We start from the raw sequence: 12,107 nt of genomic DNA, 5'->3' as shown, positions 1-12,107 counted from the left end.
AAAAAGTTTTAAACATACTAACAAGCTTAAAATTTAGTAACTAAGCCCAAATGAACAGATTTAAAGGTATAAAATGAAACAAAACAAAAATATATTCCAAGTCATTTTGTTACTTCATAAATGAGGAAATTCTGTTCATGCAATTATAAAAGAAAGTAGAATTTTTTTTTTCTGTCTAAAGAGGACCTTTAAAAAGAATTGTGGACTAACATTAAAATAATTTTGGTGTCAAAATATTTCGTTATTTAATATTTTTTCAATAGAGATTTATTTATTATAAAAAAGGCACTATTTAGGAGTTTTTCATCAAACTTGGAAAGCAAAGCAAACTTTTGTTTCTACATGGGTTTATACTCAAGCAGCTTAGGTGAATTTAGTGATTAATGATTTATATTTCTTTAATTAATTTATTTTTTGCTTCAATGATTATGTAAATCTTTGTTACTGTAAATTGACTTCAGTTTCTAATAATTTTTTGTCAAACTTAACTGAACTCTATTTTTTCCTTCATTAAATGTCAAAAAAGAAAATAATAATAATTAAAGGAATTATTAGAATTGTTGAAATTTGATCTTAAGGATTTATTACCCTATTATATTTAAACATACTTTATTATAAACATTTATTTTTGTTATATATAGCAATTTAAATTTATTGTTTTCAGTTTTCCTAAGAAATTTTAAATATTTTATAATACTTAAAATACCTTCATGGATTCAACATTTTATGAAGTGAAATTATGTGTTTCGATATTTTATTATTTGTTTTGAAATCCAGCATTTATATTTGTTTTATATGTATTAGAAGAAAAAAACTGTCCTTATTTCTTTATTTTTATAGGCCATAATTTATTATACATTTGCTGCTCTTGGAGGGGACATATGGGCACAAATGATAATGGTAACATTCTTGTGCTTTTTTTCATTGTATTTTACCTTTAACTATTTTCAATTACCTCACTGATTGACATTCTTTATTTTTAGGGTTATAGACATTGGGCTGGCCTTGGTTTGAAGACTAATTGTGAATCTTCGTTGCATCACTACAAGAAAGTTGCTAAAAAAGGTAACATATTTGTGCAAGTTCTAAAAAATATCGATTTATTAAAAACAGTTAAATTCTGTTTCTTTATCTTTTCAAAATTATTCCAAATTTTCATCATTAGCTTATTTTTTGTAGCTTTTATGCTGTGTTATTCCCTCTTTGAAGATTTGTTAATAATATTTTTAAAAAAAATGTTCAAGTTTACTGTTAACTAGATAATAAAAACAAATTATGTTGTAGAACATTTTGTTTTTGTTGCTTGAGATTTTTTTTAACAGATCTTGGCTATTTTCACATCACTGATTTTAAAGCTGCAATCGGTTTCTCTCTCCTAGCTACAGTGTTTGTTTTTTAAGTGTCATTTTTAGTCAGATTTTTTATTGGAATGTACAAGTTTAAAAACATATATAATAGAGTGCCGCTTAAATGTAGTGGCAAGCTTCTAGGAGAGTTATGGCACGTCATCAGGATATAAACTGCATTGAAACCCATTCCTGGAAATGTTGTCATACACCGCTAAGGATGTTTCCGTGTTATAAACAGTTTCTTTTTGTTGTTTTGAACAGGTCATAGTAGAATAGCGCCCCCCCCCCTCGTACGGCGACATTTCCGGGCATAGCTTTTTATGCAATTTTAATTCTGATAATGTGCTATAACTTCCTTAGACCTTCCTTCCTTTATTGCAACATTTACACAACTCCCAGTAAATATGACGTTTTTAAGCTCTTATATTTCAACAACAAAAAAAGGCTTAAATTGTCATTTAAAAAAAAAAACTTATCTTTAGGAGCAAAACTAATTTCAGAGTTAAAATCTCCACACCTGAATTAGGCATGATTAGGTGTTTGTATAAATTCAACAAAAAATTGTTTCCCCTTATAATGATTGTAATAATTGTTAACAGGAAAATAAATGGAATAAGAAATAGACTGTATATTATTGTAATTAATTTTTTTCCTTGTGAAATATTTATTGCTTGAATATGTATTGGAAATTATTTTTGATATATATAGTAATAGAAAATCTATATTTTTTAACATAATATATGTATGGAAATCGGAATATAAGAATAGAAGAAAGTTTGATTCGCTTCTGTTATATATCTATTTCTTATTTTTTTTATAGTGAGTTGTAACAAATATAAATGGATTGATTTGGAATATAATTTATTATCGATGCTAATTTGGTGTCATTTTTTTTCTCAAGTTTGTATAAAAAAATATTGTATGCCTATTTAGTTGAGGAGGAGTTGTCTACAAATGGAGGAAGTGCAATTCAAAGAGTGAGATTGTACGATGAGTTTGAAAATCTTGGATCCTCTTCTCAGCTTTTAGATGATGACTTAATTCAGTATTACCAATTTTTAGCTGATAAAGGGGATGTGCAAGCTCAGGTATATATTTGCATCAAAGACGATCTCATAACTTTTTTTAATTCATCCTTTTCAATTTTTTTTTATTATTTTAAAATAATTACAGAATTTTGTATTACATAGATCATTTCACATATCATTTAACCAGGGGTCTGTTTAGAAATAATGGACCCTTAACAAAATAATTTATCTTTTAATCAGACCCTTCACAAATTTGTTTATCTTCATTATTGTTTTGTTAATCGAATAAACCCTTCTGGGTGGAGAAAGACGGTTGGAGACGAAGTAAGTTTCCCTAAGTTTAAATTCCAAATGTAGCATTCTGAGAAAATATTTCTACTCTTATGAACATCGTGTGCACATTCTTATTAATATTAAATCATAATTTTTTTTTTGTAAATAAATAATTGATCAATTTATTATTCATAAAATTAATTAACAATAATAATTAATTAAAATAAAATTAATAGCTAGCTTTTTTATCTATGTTGGAAAGCTAACCCCTGGTGGTCACTTCATCCTACTCATCAACCCCTCACTTACTGCCAGAATCATTGTATTGCTTTCTAGTTAAGGAAGAGCAAGGATGGTGATTGAAATTGCAACAAACACCCCCAAACTGTTCATCCCTACTTCCTGTGAGTTCACGAAATTCATCTCTGTTTCAAGTTCTACTGATAACGAAAGTTTTGGCATTTGTACTCTATTATTAGAAATTTGAGAAACGGAGTTTTTGAAAAAAAAAAAAAAAATTCGACTTAAACACGGAAAATACATTGATTTTCGACAGTAAATGTAGGGAATTTTCGAAATTTTGAGATACAGAGATTTTTGAGATAAACAGGTTCATTTAAGCCTAAACATAATGCTTTATTACCATTGGCACTTCATCTATAATTTTGTTTTTTAAATTTTATAATTTTGTTTTGCTATTTAATGATTTGATTCCATTGCTAAAAATATTAGTTATTAATACTGCAAAATGTTAATCCTTAATAATGTTTTACAATTATGTATTCATTATTTTAATTGCATATGTTGATTGGTCATGGTTTTACACAAAGCAAAGTAAATATGACTTATTTACTGTTTAATTATTGTAAAACTATTAAGAAGTTTAAATACCGATTTAAATATGTTTATCATAAAATGCTTTGAAAATATAGGAACATCATAAAAAACTTTTACTTGTAAACAAACACTGCTTTCAGTTTTAAGCTTTTAATTAGGAATAAGAATCAAAAGTGTAATGATATAGAATGATCAATAAATATTATAGTTGCCTTTATATGGGGGATATAAAAAATTATTTTTCTGATAAACAATAACTTCATAACTTTTATTAATTTTATACTGATGACTACCAAAGAACAATCTAATCTTCAAGTGGGAAAACTATGGATCATATCAAGTGATTAATCTGTTAAAAAAAATGTTTGAACCATTCATCAATTTCTGTTTTTTTTTTATATGCATGTAAAAATTAATTTAAATGATAGTTTTCAAGTTGGTGGTACAGTTAGTAGTGAATACGACTATAATGATCGAGTTATTGAGAAATTAGACAAGCATTTAGAATTATAATTGATAGTTTAAAAGTACGGTTTTCTTTGAAGTACATATTTGTATAAGCTCTCTAAATGCTTTAATTTTGTATATTATAATTATATCACATGCTTGTTGATAATTATATAGTATAATTATAGACCAGCCTGTGAAGTAAATATTATATGCCTACATATATTATGCTTGTCTATAATTAGGTTGGACTTGGACAGTTACACTATCAAGGAGGACGGGGAGTGGAACAGGATCATGGTGTAAGTGCACTGCAATAATATGTTAGAACATAATACCTCTTTTTGAGCATATTAATTTATTTAAATGTTGATATTTTTTCAGAGAGCCTTAAACTATTTTCTTCAAGCTGCAGATGCAGGCAATGCCAATGCTATGGCATTTCTTGGAAAAGTTAGTATAATCTGTTTACTTTAAATTGACATTTTATTTATTTATTTATTTTTTTAAAAAAAATGACTTCAATAGTGTTTTTGAAGAAATATATTCTGCGCTATCAAAAATTTTATTTATAATTTATTGAGTTGCATTTTTTTCAAAGCTATTGTTTTTAAATATGCTAAAATAACGATGTTAAATGTAGTATTTTCAAATTTCTCAGTGGTCAATTTATGTTAATTTGAAGAGAAAGAAAGGTGGTCTAAAACCTTTAAATTGTGTGAAAGTGGTAATAAGAATAAAAAGTTTGAAGACCTCTTGTCTTTGTTATCAAAACAAATAAACAATTTTAGATCTTTTTTTATTGGTATTGTGGTACTCATCAAATTATTAAGCTGATAATTATATAATATAATTGTATATTTTAATCAATCATAAAAGTTTGACTAAAAGAAAAATTTAGATGGTCGCTAATTTGAAAGTTGCCAATTGGAAAGAAATAATAACAATCTGGGGATAGAAAAAAATAATTTTTTTTTGGTAGTTCTTTTAGTTGAAAAAAATAAAAATTCTTATTTATGAGCTAACTAATCACTAATTAAAATTGATAGAATTTTGTGAATTTCTTTGTGCAAAATTAGTCATATTTTTCATATTTTTATAACAGATGTATCTTGAAGGTGGAACTGTAGTGAAACAAAATAATGAAACAGCTTTTAAGTACTTCACAATGGCTGCAGAAAAGGTACTATTTTTTAATGTAAATTAAAAAGCTTGCCTTATTCTAGCTTAGATTTCAAAGTATGAACGACTTTATGGAATGTAAAATTAATAGTACAACTTATATTATTTATTGTATTTTATAACATATTTTTTTAAATCAATATTTTATGTATATTTAAGACATGTAAATTATTTTAATTTTAATCAATTAGATAATGAGATTTTATGCCCGAAATAAATTAAAATTAAAAACAATGTCAAATCTGTTTAAAATTAAATCTTGCATATAGACATAGATTTTAAAGTTTCTACTAATAAAAAACTATAGATATTCTAGATTTTAGAATTTTCAGATACTATTTGAAATTTTTTTTTTTTTGTATGTGAAAGTTACTTGAGAGCTTAAAATTTACTTGCTGCATTTCATGAAATATTTTTGTATCATTTAATTTTGATAAAAGTTGCCATTATTAAAATTACATATATATAAACAAATTAATATTGCCATTTTGAATATATATATATATATATATATATATATATATATATATATATATATATATATATATATATATGTATATATATATATATATATATATGTATATGTATATATATATATATGTATATATATATATATATATATATATGTATATATGTATATATATATATATATGTATATATATATAGATATGTATATATATATATATATATATGTATATATATATATATATATGTATATATATATATATGTATATATATATATATATATATATATATATATATATATATATATATATATATATATATATATATATTAGTTTACTTGCAAAAGATACCAGAAACCATTTATTATGCTTAAATATAATGAATAATTAAAAATAATTTCTAAACAGGCTTTATACTTTTATTGAAAATTTGTTAACTTAGGTTATTTGTCCTGTTCATTATAAAGCTAAACAATGTTTTTTTTTTTCTAATCGTGTCTTATCGGAAGAGAAAGAAGTATTTTGAATTAATTTTTCCGAGCCATTGAACATGTAAATTTTTCTGAAATATATTAGTCAAATGGTTGGTAAAATAAAATGTTTTCATATTGTACAAATTGAAATAGATTAGAATTATTTTTCCTTTCTATTTTTATTTTATATTCGTGATTTTAAAGTCAAACAAGTATGTTTTAAATCATACTGTTTCTCTCTGTGTTTAGAATAACCCAGTTGGTCAGAGTGGTTTAGGTTTAATGTACCTTCATGGAAAGGGAGTTCCTAAAGTAAGAAACATTTTTAATTATTTTGTTTTAATAAGTTAAAAGTTATAATTGAACTAAATGCATGTCTAGATTTTGCAAAAAAATAATCCAGTTATTGTTGTATGTAATCAAGCCTATGTAAGCTAAATTTTGTAATATTTTATTTTTATTTTTTAATAAAATTGTCTCTTTTAAATTTTTTCTGAATATGTTATTAGGATTACAACAAGGCATTCAAATATTTTTCTGCAGCAGCTAATCAAGGCTGGGTAGATGGACAGTTGCAGCTTGGCAATATGTACTATAGTAAGATCTTTTATAATCTTAAAATCTCTCTCAAGTCTTCTCTAAACTGATATATATTTTTTATTTAACACATTAAAGGTTTGATTTTTGAACCAAATACTTGTTCATACGTATATATTTTCTAAAAAACGTGTGAGGAATTTTATATATTTTTTTAATATAATTTTATGTTTGTGTAAAGTATAGTAAAAGTATTGTGACTCACTTCTACTGAGGTAAGGCATAAATTTGAAAATTGCTTAGCAACCTATGTGAAGAAATGTCATTATACTCCACTAGGTGGTACTATGTATCCCACTACTGTGAACCTAGCAACACTGTGTCACTTCTGATAGGAAATATCATTAAGCATTGATTTCTTTGTTTTGTGAGCTCTCAACTATCATGCATCACAAGCTTGTAGTGCCAACAAAATATGTCACAGCAATACTCATTTGCCTCATTGTTACAATTAAAGAAGTTGTTGTGTTTGACGATGATTGGCAACCAAATGTTCCATTAGTGTCCTACTTGCATAGCCTCTTTTGTAGCAAACTTTAAATATCTCTTTGCAACATTATAAATTGTATTCATCTAGTATATCACTGTGATGTCCTATTAAAGTTTTAAATGAATCACTTAGCGTACTTTCAAATATTTTTCCTCACCTACTGCTTCCTCATAACATTTTGCTGTTTAAAATTTTCTATCTTTTCTTATAACATTTTTAGAACACCATTTATGATTATTAAAAAACTTTCTTTTTTCACCAGTTTTTTTATGTGTGGAAATAAATCAAATATTTTTATTAAATGTTATATGTTGATTTTATAATAAAAAAAATTATTAGATAAAAATCTATTTATGATTATTAAAAAACTTTCTTTTTTCACCAATTTTTTATATGTGGGGATAAATCAAATATTTTTATTAAATGTTATATGCTGATTTTATAATAAAAAAATTATTAGATAAAAATCTTAAACTCATTTTTTAATAAGGCATAACTAATAAAGTATGAACCTTAACCGAAGGTATTAGTCTTTATGTGATACATCTGTTAAAATGAAATAAAACTTTTAAATTGTTGTGATGTCTAGAGTATTTTAAATAAATGAAGAAAACTAATTGGGGTAAAATTTGAAAAATAAAAATGCTCAATTGTTAAAACTTCTTTTAAAAGATTTAGCATTTAATTTTTATTTTCATTTAATTAATCATATTTAATTTTTATGACATATTTTCAGGTGGCTTGGGAATTGAAACTGATTACAAAATGGCAATCAAGTATTACACTATGGCATCTCAATCTGGTCATGTTCTTGCTTTCTATAACTTAGCTATGATGCATGCTTCTGGAACGGGAACTGTTCGATCTTGCAGTACTGCTGTTGAGGTTAGTATTTTTTCCCCTGAAAGAAATCTCTCATTTTCATATTCATTTTCTATCCTTTTCTCAGAATCATAATGCTATGTTTTTTTTTCTTAACATTCATTTTTTTCTTCCCCATTGTCAAAAAATTTCAAAATAATTTAGTATTCATGCTTGCAAAATTTGGTACTTTTTGCTTAGCCAACACAAGCTAAAAGTCACCAATAAATATAGACCTTTGCCAACTTTTTTATTTATTTATTATTTTAAATTATATTAATTAAATAAAATAAAAATGTAGCTGAATTTTCTTGCATTTGACGAACTGCAAAATATCCAAAATTTTTATTTATAATAAGCTCAATAAGCAAAATTATGCCACAGTTAGGGAAATAAAGATAAAAAAATTTCATGTATATAGGTTTTGTTTGAGGGAATGTTCCCAGTTTTGCAGTCAGTTCTAACATGAAAGCATTCTGCCTTGTTTAGATGCAATTTTTCTATATAATCTTCTGTTTAGCAAAATTTTATCAAATTTCTCTGTTGCTAAGCAACAAGCTTTTTTAAAAAGAAATTTTCTCTTGTTGTCAAGTCTCCTTGTTAGAAATTAAACAGATGTTTGTTTATTTTTCTTTATGTTATTTCCTAATCACTTGAATAGTATTTGTAGAAAATGTTTAGAAATTAAATTTGCCAATTATTCAGGCAGCTGAAAGATTTAGATTTCCATTTTAAACTGAGTTCTTTATAGAAATAGTAATTTCTATAAAGAACTTTTTATTGTGAGAACTTTTTATGAAGAGTGCTCTACCTCTAGATCATGTAATATCGTAATTCTAGGATTAAACTGTAGTAATAATGGCAATTTGTTTTACACAAGATAAAATCATAGCTAGGAAAAAATTATGTAATTTAAATGAACTTATTGACATAATTTTAGGGTTAACTTAATTTCTTTAATTTATTATAAATTAGAATGGTTCGGAAGAGATATAAATCCAACCCTAAAATAAATATTTTTTTTTTTCATATAAAAAGCAAAGCAAATTTTTTTATGTTTTGGTTTTTCTTAAAAAATAAAAATTAGCATAAAAAACTAACTTAGTTTTTTTTTATTCATTGCCTTCTATGGATAAAAAATAAAAGTCTTTATTTGTCAAAATAAAAGTCTATATTTGTTCATATTTTATTATTTATTTAGTAATTATTTTTAAATTTAATATTTTACTGCTTTCAGTTGTTTAAAAATGTAGCGGAGAGAGGACGCTGGGGAACAAATCTGATGCAGGCCTACAATGATTACAAAGAAGGAAGAGTTAATGAAGCTCTTATTAAATACATTGTCTTAGCTGAGTTAGGATATGAAGTGGCCCAAAGCAATTCTGCTTTCATTTTAGACAGAGGTAAAGTATTTATTTATTTTTGAATTTTATTAAAATTTCTCTTTCAGACATTTATTGTTCACTTTACTTAAATAATGTGATATTTCAAAATTGTTTTTTGAAGCTTTTTAACCAATGAAAATAAAGACACAATTAATAGCTTTAAACTCAAATCAGACAAATATTTCATACAATATTAAACTTTTTTTTAAAAAAAATCATTAATTCAAGGAAAATTTTCTAATTTTGTTGTAAATTATTAAAATTAATAACTCATTTTAAATTTATGAGTATATTAATGTTTCTAAATGTCTTCACAATATACGGATCTCCAGCACTTAGTTTATGGCCTGCAAATCATATCAATAAAAATAGCAGAATTTAGAGAGATTTCTTTTTTTTTTTTTTCTTTTTTTAAAGAAGAAAAATTCGACTTAAGTTTGTTGAAGATCTATTTCCCATAAATCCATTAGATGTGCCAAATCATATGTTAAGAACATTTTTAAGCTATAATACGCAAACATTTACAAAAATAATTACAGAAAATATGTTTACAAGAATTTAATTGTTAAAAATATTATTGAAGCTATCCTGCCAATTTACAGTGTGTTTAATGGAAGACATCCATGTGAGAGCAAACTTTCATGCTTGACTGATGATTCGGAATTCATTTTGAAAACAGCAATGTCAAATGCATATCCTAAATCTGATAAACTTGTAACTGGAAAAAAAAAAAAAGAAGTGTTTCACATTAAGTTTTTGAATATTGTTATTCTTTTGTTTGTTGTGCATATTGTATGCCATTTCTTTTAAAGTTTTTTGGCTTCTTTAGTATGCAACATTTCTTATTAAATTCTTGAATATTATTATTTTTAGTATATTAACTTTATTTATTTTATTTTTGACCTGCAACTAATTTAGTTAGAAAAATATGGCCCTTGTTAAATTTAGTTTGATTAATATGGTCTGCAGCATGGTTAAAGTTGTGCTAGATTGGTCCAAAGAATGCAGTTGTTGAGTAACTTTTCAAATATTAAAAAATTAAATCACATGTGTTTCATTTTCACAACACTAGGTGGATTTTATACATATTAACATTTTGCATCATTTTCATATTCTACATGGAGAGCCTTGACTAGAGATATGTAAAATTGTAATGAAGCAGCTATAAAAATAGCATATTATTTCCTAAAATGTACAATTTCATGTAACTGAAGAGCTTTCAGGGAACAATCTTAAGCAAGTTATAAAACTTTAAATATATTGGACTTATAAATTATATCTCATTGCTGTATTAACTAAGTCTTGATGTAAATCAACTATAATTTGTTTTTCATTAAAATGCTAGAAGAACATATCAATGCATAACTGTAATCATTTGTAAGTTTATCTTTATTTATATTTTTTTACTAGTTTAACTTTATAATGGGAAAATATATACATAATTTTATGATTTTTTTTTCTGTTTCTCATTAAATAGAACACATAAAATAAAAATAATAATACAGAAAAGCAGTCAGATTTAAGTTTTAAAAAAGGGCAAAGCTAATTCAGTCTTACCTCGATCCATCGTTTCTGCATCTTTCGTTTTGTTGTATGGATTGCCTTGTTTGACCAGTTCCGTCACAAATACTATTCTCACAGTGTTATTCATACCTTTTTATATCCTTTCAGAAAGTAGCAAATTCCCGCATCTTTTCAGGAATTTCATTGACATTTAAAAAAAAAATTAAGTTATTTTATTTTTTGAAGAAAAACAAAGACTCCTAATGTTAATAATAGAGATAATTAAAATTTGTTACAGCTTTGGGAAAATACATCCAACATCATATTAGATATTGATGCATCAATTGATGAAAATGTCGAAACTTTAGGTGTGATGTCAGATGAAAAATTTATTACAGTAACTGGAAAAAGGCAAAATGATGCCGATGAGGAAGGTGAAATGGAATCACAACCAGTACCAACAGTTACAGAGGAATTCAAAACCTTTGAAACAGTGGAAAAATTTTGTATTTACTCTAATTTACAGTAAAAATTATTTATTACAACATTACAAATATCAAAAATTTATATGGGTTATGAAGAAAAATTGATCAAACCAAAATTTATCTATTTTAAATAAAATAAAAAAATTTTAAATAAATATTTTGCAGTGTTTTTTCAACTAAACAATTTTTATTCTTATTGTAAATGTTCTAATTTTTAACTGCATTAATTTATTATTTTTTAATACTTTTTTTAATCAATATTTTATATTGACCCTTTTCGTCGCTTTCCCGTAACTATCATTCGCAATTGATGGATCCATGAGAAACGATAGACTGCAATCAAACTTTTCACCTTCTTATTAATTTCTTAATAATTACTTTTATTTTGGTTTACATAAAAACATATTAGTAAAAGAAAACTTTTTATTGTATTTTTAAAAATTTATCACCTGAATTGAATAATTGGTATATTTACCTTTTTTTTATTCAGGTGATTTGGATATTGTTTCTAAGAATGAAACCTTCTTTCGAGCTCTTATGTATTGGAGTCGAGCTGCTGGGCAAGGTAAATATGTACTTTTGTTTTCTTATAAGGTATTGGTCATGAGCTCTGAAAAAGTCTTGAGTTTTAGTTAGATACTCAAAGACTAGCTCACTTTCAAAAAATGTGGCATTAGTTATCATAAAATGATTTGTTGATCATGCTATAAACTAAATTAAAAATAATTGCAAA

General features: G+C 25.0%; 1 protein-coding gene across 2 annotated transcripts in view; it reads left to right on the top strand.

Moving 5' to 3' along the window:
- LOC107446292 (protein sel-1 homolog 1) overlaps nucleotides 1-12,107 on the top strand; it is a 30,749-nt gene that overhangs the window by 12,508 nt on the left and 6,134 nt on the right. For both annotated transcript variants that reach the window (XM_087163634.1, XM_087163635.1), the window contains exons 6-16: nucleotides 841-900; nucleotides 984-1,065; nucleotides 2,283-2,437; nucleotides 4,180-4,236; nucleotides 4,319-4,387; nucleotides 5,040-5,117; nucleotides 6,303-6,365; nucleotides 6,563-6,650; nucleotides 7,877-8,025; nucleotides 9,239-9,404; nucleotides 11,865-11,939. In XM_087163634.1, coding sequence (XP_087019760.1) covers nucleotides 841-900; nucleotides 984-1,065; nucleotides 2,283-2,437; nucleotides 4,180-4,236; nucleotides 4,319-4,387; nucleotides 5,040-5,117; nucleotides 6,303-6,365; nucleotides 6,563-6,650; nucleotides 7,877-8,025; nucleotides 9,239-9,404; nucleotides 11,865-11,939 — 1,042 coding nt within the window. The remainder of the gene's footprint in view (nucleotides 1-840; nucleotides 901-983; nucleotides 1,066-2,282; nucleotides 2,438-4,179; nucleotides 4,237-4,318; nucleotides 4,388-5,039; nucleotides 5,118-6,302; nucleotides 6,366-6,562; nucleotides 6,651-7,876; nucleotides 8,026-9,238; nucleotides 9,405-11,864; nucleotides 11,940-12,107) is intronic.

Source organism: Parasteatoda tepidariorum, chromosome 5, assembly GCF_982258835.1.
Source record: "Parasteatoda tepidariorum strain Cologne lab strain chromosome 5, Ptep-v5.0, whole genome shotgun sequence".
In the NCBI taxonomy this organism is placed as follows: domain Eukaryota; kingdom Metazoa; phylum Arthropoda; class Arachnida; order Araneae; family Theridiidae; genus Parasteatoda; species Parasteatoda tepidariorum.
The sequence above is the reverse complement of the archived record's forward strand: the minus strand, read 5'-3'. Positions and strand labels throughout refer to the sequence as shown.